This window comes from Pseudorca crassidens, chromosome 3 (genome assembly GCF_039906515.1).
Source record: "Pseudorca crassidens isolate mPseCra1 chromosome 3, mPseCra1.hap1, whole genome shotgun sequence".
NCBI classification, from domain to species: Eukaryota; Metazoa; Chordata; class Mammalia; order Artiodactyla; family Delphinidae; genus Pseudorca; species Pseudorca crassidens.
This window is the reverse complement of record NC_090298.1, coordinates 49,538,313-49,553,431: the sequence shown is the minus strand read 5'-3', so window position 1 is coordinate 49,553,431 and position 15,119 is coordinate 49,538,313. Positions and strand designations below refer to the sequence as shown.

Here is a 15,119-nt window from a genome sequence, read left to right as displayed (position 1 = left end):
ACCCATTAAAGTGGACACTATCAAAAACAAAAACAAGTGTTGGAAAGGATATGGAGAAACTGGAACCCTTGTGCACTGTGGATGGGAATTTAAAATGGTGGAGCTATGTGGAAAATAGTATGGTGGTTCCTTAAAAACTTAAAAATAGAATTACAACATGACCCAGCAATTCCACTTCTGGATATATACCCAAAAGAACTGAAAGCAGGTCACAAATAGATATCTGAGTACCCATGTTCATAGCAGCTTTATTCACTGTAGCTAAAATGTGGAAGCAACTCAAGTGTACACTGGCTGATGAATGGATAAGTAGAGTGTGATAAATATATACCATGGAATATTATTCAGCCTTAAAAAGGAAGGAAATTCTGACATATCCTACAACATGATGAACTTTCAGGATATTATGCTAAGTGATATGTTAGTCACAAAAAGACAAATACAGTATGATTCCACTTATATGAGGTACCTTAGAGTAGTCAAAATCACAGACATAGAAAGTAAAATGGTGTTTCCAGCAGCTACAGGGAGAGGGTAATGGGGAGTTATTCTTTAATGGATATAGAGGTTCAAGTTTTACAAGTCTGAAAGAGTTATGGAGAAGCATGGTGGTGATGATTGTACACTGTGAATATGTTTAATACCACTGACCTGCACACTTAAAAATAGATAAGATAGTAAATTTTATGCTATGTGTATTTTATCACAAGAAAAAAAATTGGACAAAAAAATTTAACAGAGTAGACAGCTTTTCTTTCTCTTCCCACAGCACGATGGACAAAACTCTAACATAGTATTTATAATAATATTACAAAATTGCCTGTGTAAGTACTCTCTCCCTTAAAAGAATACTATCGGCTTGTCAAACCAGGTGTCTTCAGTGTCTAGTGGAGAAGTGCCTATTGCAGGATGTATAGGAGGCAGTAGAATGTGGTCGCTGAGATATCAGCTCTGAAGTGAGGTTGCTGGGATCTGCATATCAATTCCATCATTTGCTAGCTTTGCAAACTTGACCAAGTCACTAAATCTCTCCAAGCCTCAGATTTCTCAGGTGTAAGATGGAAATAAAAATATTATTATCCATTGGGTTGTTGTGAAGAATTAAAATAATACATAAAATTTATATTGTTAAATATATTTTTGTTATTAAAACCACTCAACAGATTTTGCTGAACTCAAGTGAATAAACTCTTTAAACTTTTAACATTATTCCATCACAGTTAAATTTAATGAAGCTAATGAAAAATCTGTCCTGCCTATTCATCAAAATAAAGTCTAGATTCTCTAATTACATTAGTCTAATTCTGGAAAAACTATATACATTCTACAGTTCACACTTCCTTACTCTGATTTTCATTAAAAGTGGAAATGGTAATACCTATTTCAGCCACAAACCAAAAGCTTTCACAAACTGCCCCTCCATTCTAGAGATCAGTCAAGTACATTCCACCTTCTACATTTTATAAATCTTAACAGATTAATGACTTAAGACATAAAAACCATATTTTAATATAATGTATGTAGTCTCAAGTAACCAACTCACTTAATAACCTATTCCATACTTACTCAGGTAGTTGGTTTCAGTTACAGTATATTTTTAATAAGCTTCTGCTGAAAAAGTCATTTCCCACAATAATGATGACAGAAACTCATTGCATGGCATTAAGAACAAGTTCATTAAGGAAATGAAACAAAGGTAGTACATGATTATATGTAAAGTATTCCTGTTTCATTTTATGTATGAGTTAACAAAAACGGCAACCATAACAAATCAAAATTCTATCCTATGGCTAAGCAGAATAAAATTGCCTATTTTGAGAGAGAACAAAATTTAAGTTTCAACTGCCATTCACAGGTTTCTTTCTCCTTCTCCCAAATTATAGTATCAATACAACTTACTAAAGATTTAAAATAACAAAAATATTTATTTCAAAATCATCTGTTTGTTGAAAGTAATTCTATGAATGACTCAATTATGTACTATTTCATTTCGTATTCTTGAACATAATAAAATTTGATTCAGGGAAATAAATAAAGTTTAAATACTACAAGACTTTTATAGACTCATTATTTCACAAAATTATTTCCAATCTTTATTTGAATAAAGACCTCCTTCAATTTAAGTAAATTGATTCTTACCTCCTGATTAAATTTATGTGCCATCTCATTAAGTAGTGAGGAAAAGAAACTAGTGTTTTGTAGCAGGACTCGACCCATAACGCCGAGATACGTTGACATCACTACAGGATACCTCTGTACAATTAAAATACAGCATATGTAAAACTGTGTTATGGTACAAATATAAACAATCATTGACAAAAAGTAACAATCAACAGGGATATGAAATAACAATATTCTTCTTTACACTGCTTCTTCAGAATGAACACCAATATTGCCTGAGTTCTAACTAAATATATGTCATACAAGGTAATATATATGTATTATGTACATAGTTATATGGATTACATATGTGAAGAAGAAATAATTTTTCAATGAATAAGGAAAATAATTAAAATAGAACCCTAGAATCCAATACTAACTTCAGAAGCTTAAGAAAAATCTTACCTCCCCTTCTATTATACCTCTGAAAACACAGGGTAGAATTGGTTGAAACATTTGCGGGCTTAATACTGGGTTCACTTTAAGGGCATTTTCCACAACCTAAAAACCAAAATGACACATTGGTAATGCTTAATAATGCAAGTCACTGCTTTATGCAAAACACAGGTAAAGAAAACAACGTATTAAATATCACATATATATAAGTACATGAAGTATTCAATATTCTAGACACACTTTTATAAGATAATCCATTAAAAATTACAATTCGATTTTAAGTATGTAATATTTAGACAGTTATACATCTTACATAGAATTATAATTAATCCCATTCTGATAACAGATATGTTGTTAATGTACTTCTTATCTTTGCATTTTAAATAAATAACCCTTATAAAATGTTAATGTCTATTTAATGTTTTATAATGTTTATTGTCTTATTGAGGCAATAAAAGGCCACTTCAAAAGTATTTTAATAGTGAAAAGGGAAATCAGTAACAACTACACTCACTATCCAAAAATAAGTCTACATTTAAATTTATCCATAAATTGGATGGAAAAGGGCATGTTGCATATATACTGCATATTTACTAAATGAGAAATAATCTTATTTTATTTATAATACAATCATACAGATTATTAACCATGCACATTGTTACAGATGAAAATTTGAAACATAAATTACTTTTATCTGAGTGAGATGGGCTCCCTCTATAACAAAGACAGGCAGCATGAAATTCAAACTGGGGTGGGATTTGTTTGTTTGTTTGTTCCAGGGTTGGGGGGGGAGGGGTGGAGTGAGGAAGGCAGTGGTCAGAAAGCAGCAGTGAGGTCCAAGAACAAATGTCTATACTTCTAGCCCCACTGCTTGCGGGCTAAGAATGAAAGCAGACACCATTTGAGAGGGTTGTGGGCAAGTACCAGTCTCAAGGCAGAGCCAGGTTTCCCTTAAAACGTCCAGCAATGTTTTTCAAGACTGACTATTGGCATTCTGAGTGGGACAAGTGTTTACTGCGCAGGACTATTCCACCTATCGAGGGGTTTTTAGCATCTCTGATCTCTGTTCATTATGTGCCAATGGCATGCTCCCAACACAGCAACAAATACACCTCGTGCATTTCAAAACATTCTCAAGGTAAGCAAACAGTACAATGAATGACAACATCCTCTAATTTTGTGCAAGAAGTAAAAGGAATGTGCAAAGAAAAGTCTAAAAATACAATAACTTTTACTGTGGGCCGAACACCATGCTATCTAATAAGAAATACAGGATAAAAGATACCACAGTTCCTGATTAAAAGCAACAGGAGATGATGAGACTCAGAACATGATTAAATCTGACCTCAGTAAGGTTTACTTTGTCAAAAAATTAGATTTGGAATAGAGGGGGAAGGTGTAGATAAGCTACCCAGAGGCAGATGTCACCGGACATTTTATCTATGAATGGAAAGCAAGGCCATCTGCTGATTGTTAGACACACTATAACTTCATTCCCTCCTAAAACCCCACTAAACTTATATAAAAAGATTTTAAAGGGAGGGTGAATAATTTTTAAAGGACAAAAGGAATGAGAGATGAATACTGGAAGGTACAAAGAAATTCAAGAGGTAAATGACTTATCAGATGAGAGAAAGCTGAAATCTAAGGTTACAATAGAGAAAGCTGAGAGCAACTCGATGCACATCAGATGTATCTTCTCCCTACCTCTCCCCACCAAAAACCACAGGAATTAGCAGAGCCATACATCTTTGGAAAGGAGGGTAAAGGAAAAGCTAAAAATAAGACAGGTTGGAAGTCTACTTAGGAAACAAATTGCCAGATATTCCCTAATCTGCATATTTGGGCAACTGACCTTCCCCCACCCCAGGAGAAGACAGTATATTTTCTTTAAAGGGTCTAAAAGAGAGACTTTCCAGACTAAAAGGGCCCAGGAGTGCCTGGTACTATTAATTAAAAAAACCCTAAATCAAGGTACATCACTGTAAAATTTCAGAACACTAGGAAAAAGAAAAAGAAGCTACAAGCTTGGGGAGGGGGAGCAAGGTGGGGGAGTTAGCATGGCTCTGAAAGAGACTTCTTCAAGAAAATTAAAGTAATAAAATCCTTATGGGTCAATGTGTCTGAACATATTGAACAGAGGCAAGTGGCAGAGAACTCAGTGCACTTAAAAAATTACACTAAAAAAATTATTAACTCCAAAGATTACAGAAGTTTGTACAGAAAAGGAAAAGTAATCACATATTTAAGATTATGACTTTTAAAATGTAAATTCACTGAAACGTACCATTCAATACAATCCAGCTGTCATTATGCACTTTCTTTATATATAAAGGTACAGTATGTAAAGGATTCACTTATTTCAGAACTAAAATGGAGTCTTTGTATTCAAAAAGTTAGGAACCATAGAAACAATGAGATCCTTTCTGAAAAATTATGCAGGAAAATGCCACTATCAGACTTGGAAGCAAGGACTGTGGATCAGAATCAAGAGAAAATCAGAAAGCAGAGCTGATCAGATATAAAAAACCAATTGAACAGCTGACCAGACGTGAAGAAGTCTGGGATTACTCCTAGTTTTCACGTGTGGTCAATGGGTACAATCGTGATGCCGTTAATAGTGAGGCTTCACTTTAGACATGGTGAACTTGAGAAACCTGTGGGAAAATCTGTATGGAATGGTCTTATTTCCACACACATAACACTCTATACAGTCCAATTTCTAGGGAAGGTATTGCAGTTGTGACCTAAAAGTCAGAGCTCAAATTATGACTATTTCCATAATGAAGAAGGTTCTTTCATAATGATCAGAATCCTACCAAACATTTTGATCAGCAGCGCTGCTTTCACTTCTAAACAAGATTTTGAAAAATGCATCTAACGATTTCAGTGGTAATACACAATTCTGTATATTTTAAGTGAAATGCACGTATAGCCAGATGGCCAAACATGTCCAAGAAGGAAATAACACCAAAGACAACTAAAGCAATAACAGGTAGTTTATTAAAAGGTAATTTACAGATACTGAGAGAATTTAAATCATAAGTTACTCTTCTTGGGGAGAATCATTATGTTCTCAGGGATTTTAACATGTTTGATATGTTTTAATCCACTTAGTTTAGTTTTGTTTTGATGCTCAAACTGTCCCATTATTAGGCAGTGGGAGCTCCTTCAAGTTGACTCTTGCATCCTTTTGAGAAAATCCCACCTTCTCTTCCTTCCGGCACAAGGAGAGGTCCCCAGTTTATGTTGTGTCTCTCTTGCCCGAGCTCTGGAGTCAACCAGCAGGACACAGTATTTACAGACCATAATCTAGGTTCTAAGGTGCTCATTGCCACTGGATTGACACTGCTTCTAGGTCTTTGCTTACACAGATTTAGGAAATTTATTTTTCTCTTCCTGAGAAGTATATACCAATAATTCACCAAATTCAATTTAAGACTATAGCATTTTATATAACTTCTTTAATAGTTCCATCCTTCTTCCCTTATATTGAAAAATCCCAGATTCTAATAACCTTAGCTTATTTGCTTCTAACTGCTGTGTACAAAAATGCCCACATATGTACATATGGGTTTCAAAATAATAATACCGATATTACTGGTAACAATAACAATACTGAAAGCAATTTATAATTTCCTTATGTTTCTTTTTGTTCTAACGTTATATCCCACCAGGGAGGTACATGTAAAATACTATTACTTGAAATATTCTCAGATGACTTATGGCACCAACATAATAATAGTTAGATTCAAATGTTTCCTTTTTTTTATGTTTAGAACTGCTTTTACTTTATTATTTTAAATCATGTGAAACATCTCTATGGCTTCAAACCCTAAAGTACAAAACATACATCCTGAAAGATCTAGCTTGCATTCTCTGTCCCTCTTTCCCCTACATAACTACTTTTCTTAATTTGGTTTATTTTTCCATTGCTATCTATGCTGCACTCTTTAAATACAAGAAAACTCTAAACACTGTTCCTTGCTTAACTCTAAAACTGTATACAGAGGTCATCTTCATTCCTTTCTAAGGCTGCACAGTACTCCTCTGTGTGGCTAAATAAGGTGCAGTACCGCCTATCATCCAATCACCTATTACTAATTATTTTTATCAGCATTTTGCTATTACAAATAGAACTTCTTAACTTTACTTTCAATCCACCCCCTTTCTGAATACACCTGAAATAGTTTAGAAACAGACTATGTTTTTATAATATAATCCCTGTGAAAAATGTAGGCTTTTAGTTTGTGCCTTACACTCAAACAATTTTTTTGATTTAGGCTGACATTGCATACAAAGTGGTTAAGACCACAGATGCTTAAGTCAGAATGCCTATGTTTATAACATGGCTCCAATACTTACTAGTTGTGTGACCTTGGACAAGGTATTTATCTTTTTGTGATTTAATTTCTCATCTGTAAAAATGGGGAAAAGAACAGTACCACTGTCACAGGTTTATGTGAGGATTAAATGAACTCTATGCTATGTGCTTAGAAATGTGTATCATACAGTAAATGCTAGTATTAGCTATAAATATTACAGAATAAATTATACCTGAAAAATATGCGTGCCATCTTAAATAAGGCTTATCACAGTGAATAAAACCAACATGGCTCACTACTGCTTAATAAGACCATGATAAAAGAGATAATTTCTAAACTCAAGTTGGTATGTATACATATGGATAAATTTCAAATTTAAAAAAAATGTTAAATTTGAGTATTTTTAGAATATAATTGTATTCATCTAGATAACTTGTTCCGAATCACAGAATACATTAAAGCCTATTTTTGCTCTGAAGGCAGGCATACTTGTCTCTCTATCCAATTTTCATAACATTGTAATTTTCTGCTTCAAAACAAAGAAGTTGCTTCCAGATACTGTCAGAAATTAGTATAACAGTGACACTTAGTCAAAAATATATTAAAAATGTGCATACTATATTAAGAAACAGTATTTGAGAGGTATTAAAAAATGGGGAAAAAATGAGCCAATATTAAAAACTATTATAACTTTATTGGAACTCTGAGAATAGGAAAATGCCAAAAATGTTGAGAGTTCTCTCAGCTTTCAAGTATAAGCATAAAAGAACCATTATCCTAAAATATTCTTTTATATTAAAAAAAAACACAAATAATTTTTTCATGATAATTAGTATATTTCTAGTATTTAACATCCATTTAATAAACAATAAAATTCAGTTTCTGGGATTTCAAATCAAATACAGAGGTTTAGCTACAGCAGTGTTATATAAAAATACAGTCTTAAACATATGTTATATAATTCAAGTATTTATATCCTATTTATGACCCCCTGGCTAGCATACTTAGAGAGAAACTGGTTTAATGTGTAACGCATGTTAAACGTTACAAATATTTCAATGTATATTTGGATGGTAACTGATTTGTGCTGAATCATTCAATCAAAAAATATTAGGCACAACTGGGGGACAAATAATAACATTACCTTCTCTCAGTTCAAGGAAAAAGGAGAAACAAACAGATTTCCTTCTAGTAAAACTGTAAGGGTAGTGCTGTACATTATATAAATTTGGAATTTTTCATAATAAAATTTTTTAAAAGAGCATGTTATTTTGAAAAGAAAGAAAGAATTTAAAACAATTATTTTTAAAAAGCCAGCTGAGATAACATGGTTCTAGAAAAAGAGTAAAATTCTATCGCTGTGCAAATCATCTACTTAAGTTATAAAAAATTTAACTAATGTACTATTTTAAATAAACATTTATTTACAAAAGATGGTCAAAGGAAGAGTTCCCTGGTGGCCTGTTTTCCCCCAAAGGGAGATTAAATAATTAGATAACTATATAATTAGATTAAAATAGCCAACACTTGTATTAGCTGATTACATGTTAGGCAATGTTACAAGTGCTTTATACATATAAGGTCATATAATCCTCACCACAACCTAAGGAAGTACGTAACATTTTTATTCCCATTTTACAGATGGAAAGTGAGGAGCAGAGATTAACTGGTTCACCTCACACAGCTGTGAAGTAGCAGGGCTAATATTCTAACCCTAGCAGTTTTGCTTAAGTCACCTGCTAAGTTACACTAGGTCTAATTATTTTGTAAGAATATAATTTAAAACAAATAGTAAAAGAAAATAAATATTCTCCTTATGATATATCCTAAAAACTTGCCTCATTTTTCAAATAAATTTCACAATCCCATTCCATATGACTCAGAAAAAGTTGTCTTTCAATAATTACTAATAATATTGCAGAAAAGCAGGAGGAAAAAAACACTTTCAATTCAAATTTTTTCTGGTAGGTGTTTATAAACATAAGAAACAACCTTTTTTCATCACTTAGAATTTATAGATTATAATTTGTCACAGGGATTTCAGATAATATATAGTTACAGATTATTAAAAATCATATAGTACAACATCTTATATAATAAATAAGAGAATTTAAGTCCAAAATGTACTCAAGAATGTATAAGTAACAGAGCTGGGTGTACAAAACCAAGGCACAGGTCAAGGAGAGAACAACATTCCAAATGCGGTTATTATTTACTAAACTTAGGATCATGGAAAAGCTTACAGTCTAGTAAAGGAGAAGAAGATAAAACACACACATATTGAAAAATCTACAAAGGCAACATCAAAATGACACGACAATTTTCTCTCAAATTTCTATCACTCCCACATTGCCAATCAGTTATTCCTCAAACAGAATTAAGTCCAAAGTATCAATTCCTTATATCCCTACTTTCAGAGAAGAAATTATCACCAAGGCAAAAAATGAAGCTGAGATTCTGTAAGACAGATGGAAGTTCCTCAACATAATTATATACTGCCACTATATCAGTTTGGTAAGGGCATAAATGCAATAAAAATTCACAAAAACAGTTTAGCAAACAACATGTCTAATGTTACTTGCTTGTAAGCTTTGGAGCTAGAACACTTTGAAATCAGTACAGGTGAGGATTGATAGACACATGGCGGTAGACTAGGACTCCAGTATCTGGGGTCTTGACAAGCCACACACACAGATTCCTGTTATTACTCCTTCAGAGCCCACAAGCTTCTCAGTAACAAGGGCATACATTCCCATCCTTTACCCCCTACTCTAAAAAAGAAACTGAAGAACCTATGAAATTAAAACCAGAGAGTTCTGCTGTATTTTCACTCTATATTTACCCACTTCTTAGTTTATAACAATATTTTGGATTTAAGTTTCCATTGTGATTTCAAATATAAAACAGCAAATCAGAGAGTGTGAAAAATGTAATATGTTTGATAAACAATCTTTCTGGGAAAAATCAGAATTTACCAAAGTACTTTTTATTTCAACTCTTGTTAAAAGCCTTTACTTTACAAGATTTCTCTTACAAAGTCTACGAAGACATTCTAATATAACTGAAACATTCTTAAATTTTAACCTAAACATCTGTAAGACAGAGTTCATTTAAAAATGAATACTGAGATGAATACTACTCAGTCCCCTCTCCCTCCTCAATAAGTGCAGACGTACTAATCATCCTGTAGTGCTCCTCTGCCTCATAGTGAAAGGCATCAGGCAGCTCTGACAATCTTGTCTTTTTATCTGGAAACACCAAGGTCATATGCCAGTTTCTTACTCTCTTCACCTAACATTATATCTACAGCTTCAATCACTACCAGTCTGGCCAGCTCTCTTAAAAAACAAACTCTTGCCCCTTCTACATACGCTCTAGACTTAAAATACCAATCTCCTGTATCATTCTGGCGCCATCTTCCTTTCTATTGGGTCACTTTTACCTACAAAATCTACTCAGATCAGATTTTCCTCACTGCCTCTCCACACACAAAAGCTATCTTTTTATTTTTTAACAGTAAATTCTTGTTATGGATTGACTTGTGCCCTGCCCCCTGCAAAAGATATGCTGAAGTCCTAATCCCAAGTACCTGTGAATGTGACCTTATGTGGAAATAGAGTCTTTGTAGATATAATTAAGTTAAGATGAAGTTATTATGGTAGGCACTTAATCCATTATGACTGGTGCCCTTATAAGAAGAAAAGACAAAGATACAAGGAGAATGTCATGTGACAATCGAGGCAGAGACTGGAGTGACGCATGCATAAGCCAAGGAAGCCAGAAATTGCTGGCCACCACCAGAAGCTAAGAGAAAGGCATGGAACAGATTCTCCCCTAGAGTCTTCAGAGAGAGTATGGCCCTGCCAACATCTTGATTTCAGACCTGTAGTTTCCAGAACTCTGTGAGAGAGATAATCACTATAAATATTATAAATTAGTTCCTGTTGTTTTAAGCCACCCAGGTTGTGATACTTTGTTATGGTAGCCCTAGGAACAAATATAGTTCTTAATAATATAATCATTTTCTCATCACTTTCTAATTTAACACTTCAGTAATCTGGCATATGAACCCCTCCAATTTATAGACACTAAAGGTTTTAAATAACACCATTATCCCCACCTTCAACAAACAATTCTCACAGTATTCTCTCTGTTCTTATTTCTGTTCACTTCTCTGCAGTACTTAACACTGTATTAATCTAATTCACCCCACTAGGATTGCCAGAATTAGCAAATAGAAGTACTATGTTTTATCTGGTAACCCTAACCCTACCAAACATTTAAGACCCAGGTCCCATCTCAACCCTTTCTCCCTGAAAAATGTTCTCTGCAAAATGCTGGGTTAGATGACCACATCTATACTCCCAGAGTAACATAAAGCCAATGGACAGCAATGGCTCACACTAGAAAGTGCTCATGAAAATCACCTAGGGAACTTTTTAAAAAGAAATACCAACATCTTATGTCCTACCCAAATTTTCAAAAAGTTCACCAGGTAATCTGAGATACCTCTAATCCAAAACAACATAACACACTAAATATGGGCTGATTGCTTACATGCCTCCTTCCCCCAAAAGAATGAATTACTCAAGAGCAGAAACTGGTTTTTCTATCATGTATGCCTACCAGAACGCACTGAATACCAGTAACAGGGGTTGGCAAACAATGCCCTTGGGCCAAATCCGAACAACTATATGATTGTGTAAATAAAGCATTTTTGGATACAGCCACAGTCATTAACTTACATACCATCTATGCCTGCTTTCAATCCACAACAAAACATATAAATAGTTGAGACAAAGACTGTAGGGCCCACAAAACCTAAAACATTTACTAGCTGGTCCTTTACAGAAAAAGTTTGCTGACCCCTGACCTATATGGTGAATGACTGGATAATCAACAATGATAGTAAATGCAACCAATTTGAAAATCAAATTAACATGCATATTAACACAGATATCTGGAGCTTTAGAGGTGCATACATGTGTATAATGTCCAAAGAACAGCACATAAAATAGTGTAATGCTTGAATAAGTGCCAACTGATGATTACTCTTATTGGCTATTATGAAAGACTTTACTGCCTGCACAAACTTATACCCACTTAGCCCCCCAAAATGTACTACGGGTTGTTGCTATGATTATTGTGGTTAACACATTTCTTACAATGAAACTCTTTGGGCAAACACTTTTTCATTTCACTGGGAGGAAATCAAATTGTTTTTAGGATCTAAAGCAATGCCATAGTTTTCACACAAAAAAATGCTACTTGGTTAAGCTATAGTAACACTTCACCTAACCAGCTCTCATATCTGACTTAAAACATAGCTAAGAAATTAGAAACAAAAAAGAGATGCTTTTAACAAAGTACACCTCATAAAATCCATACAAAATATGTGTGTGACATACATGTGAAGATATATTTATATATACATTTATATTTAAATATATACATTTGATACTCCTTTATCTTTAATATATAGATATATAAACATACAACTCAGAGACTGTTGGTTCTTAATTATACATAATTATATACAATATATAAAGATAATATATAGTGATTCTATAAAGGTATAGTGCATAAAGATTAACTCAGAGCCCATGGGTTCTTTTTTTGTTTGTAAGTTTTTTTTTTAATTCAGGTATAATTGACATATAACACTATATTAGTTTCAGGTATACAATATAATGATTCAACATTGGTTCTTAGTTATACACAGTCCATAAAAACTTGGTACTCTAACTTCTAGAGCCGATCCAAATTAAAAGTACCAAATTATAGTGGGAATATTGTGTCCCAAAAGCAGGCTAACAAACTGGACAGGTGAGAAGTATCAGATGTCACCAGGCTTTGGATCATTTATAAAAGTTTTTAAAGCCTTGCTACACAAAGTGAAGTCTCAGGATGAGGGGGAGCTTTGAGTGGGGTCCCATCAGCAGAAAGTTAGTTAGAAATGTGGAATCTGCATTTTAACAACATCCTCAGGTGATCTATATGCACAATCAAATTTGACACCCCTGGTCCAGAGGTATTAGACCAATTTAATACAGGTGAAAGAAAATATTCTGTCTAGAATTACTCTTCCCCTTCTTGCCCATCATCTAAACCCAAATGAAGGTCTAATTTCACAAAATACAGATGGAAAATGTACAACAATATTCATTAGAAAGATGACAGTACCTTTAGCACTTGAACTTGGCCTTCTGTAGTAATTTCGTTTAGCAGTTCACAAAAGGACTGACATAGACCTACTGCGTATGTCTGAAATTCAATGAAAAGTCAAAATATACATATGAATATATCTGCAATATCAAAAAAGGTATAAAATTAAATTGGGGACTCATAATCTATTTGAGAATTAGATACTAAAGCTCTAAGCATATAAAATTTCAATTAGAACTCTTTAGGAAAAGTTTAAGAAATAAAAATACAGTTTATTGTTATTCTAATTTTTGTAGAAATATAAGGATATATTTACATGTAGAGCATTTTTTTTATGTTAAATAATATAATTCATGAGACTACATCACATCTGCCCCACAGTAGGCAATGCTTATGACGTTTTTTCCCCCCTTAAAGTAATAAATCAATCTATTAAATTTTGAAAAGGTTTCAAAAAAGATTCCTGATTTCAAATAAGAAACAATCAAAATAATAACTATACAAATTTTTACAATGCAAAAACTACAACATACCTGTAAAAATTCTGTTGATGATAAAAAGATATAACCATTGATGATCTTAAAGCAGGTTCTGAGACTTTCTGAACTTAGTTCTGCCAAAATAATAATTGTTTTAAAAAGAAAAAATTAATTCATTGTTCAAAATCAGTTTAAATGAAGTGACTTATTTAAAGCTAAGTTACATGCCCTTCTTTACAAATCTTTTCTGAATGCTATTCAGATGGCTAGTATATAAATATCTATCTAAAAACTGGCATTAACCTGTAACTTAATGCTTTCCCATATACCTCCCATTAGTTAAAACAACTTAGAAAATACGAAGCTCCCTTTTCTTTCCTTTCAGAAAATAACTACATGATCCAACCTTGCATTTCAAACTAAATTTCTAGTACCAGCATGGCAAACGACATGCAACTGAATCATTTTATCATCATATTTTGGTATCTGCTTAAATGGGTTCACTCAATAAGCATTTACTGAGTGTCTATTGTGCTGGCACTCAACATGCTACCCTACTTACGAAAAGAGTCCCTGTTATATTCCGAAAATTATACTGTGTTTAGATATTCTCAATTCTTGGGCTTTGTTCTTCAAATCCACTCCTCTATGAAAAACCTACACATAAAAAATCTTCTTTAAAATGTTATTACCAGAATAGTATAGGAAAAGGATATTGTTTTTAATTATTCTTTTTCAAGTGCAAAGCAGAAAACTTGTTAAAAACTGAAAATGATCAAATGTTTATGCAGTGTTATTTTACATGTCTTATCACATACAATAATGATACAATAGAACACAGATTACAGATGTATATTAATTATACAGATCAAAACATGACCCCAAAATATCATCTATATCTAAAATCTTTCATTCTGTATTGCTACTATTTTAGAAATCGTATTCACTTGCAATAGGACAGATTAAAAAATGTTTCCTGGCAAAAGTGTAGGCCCTGGGTTCTTACCTAACTCATATCCTAGCAAAGTGACAAGATATTCTATTCAGGTGAGAATTACCCATACACTTTCACAAGAAAATAACAATCCCACTCAAAGCTCAAAATGTGTTTTTAAGGCATTATTTTCTATACTTTAGGAATTTAACATATTAGTTTAAAATGAGAATGTAGAGGGGACAGAAACTAACCAACTTGTTACCATGCTAACAGAAGACATAAAAAGAAATAATAAAGGCTGTCACCTAAATATTTTTCACAACAGAAGTAAGACAAAATCTCAGGATAAAGGGGTAGGCCATTACATTGGATAAAGTTATTCTTATGAACAATTCACATGTCCTTTTCTCCTCAAGGAGCAAGTGCAGTCAACTCTAAACTTGTGCACACTGTTTAACAGACCAACAATAGCAGACTGTTTGGCAACCACCGTTTTGGCAACCACCGTGATAAATAAGGCAGAGGGTCTACATTTAAGTGAGAACTTAGAATGGCTACATTCCAGGTATGTCAGTGAATATAATTTCTCAATCACTGCCATCTAAAATTTTATCAAGATCTATGATGAAGGAGACAATATTTAAGAAAGATTTATTT

The 15,119-nt window shown here is 33.2% G+C and overlaps 1 protein-coding gene across 8 annotated transcripts in view; it reads right to left on the bottom strand.

Moving 5' to 3' along the window:
- The window catches only part of IPO11 (importin 11), a 249,969-nt gene that overhangs the window by 118,694 nt on the left and 116,156 nt on the right, over window positions 1-15,119 (bottom strand). For 7 of the 8 annotated variants that reach the window (XR_010941971.1, XM_067730786.1, XM_067730785.1 and 4 more), the window contains 4 exons: window positions 13,580-13,659; window positions 13,065-13,145; window positions 2,566-2,661; window positions 2,140-2,253 (listed from right to left, as the gene is read on the bottom strand). Coding sequence is in view for 7 of the 8 variants with exons in the window: in XM_067730786.1 (XP_067586887.1) it covers window positions 2,140-2,253; window positions 2,566-2,661; window positions 13,065-13,145; window positions 13,580-13,659 (371 nt within the window). In the remaining variant the exon portion in view is untranslated. Of the gene's footprint in view, window positions 1-814; window positions 1,047-2,139; window positions 2,254-2,565; window positions 2,662-13,064; window positions 13,146-13,579; window positions 13,660-15,119 lie in introns of those variants that run through there. The other variant, XM_067730789.1, reaches the window with a different exon arrangement.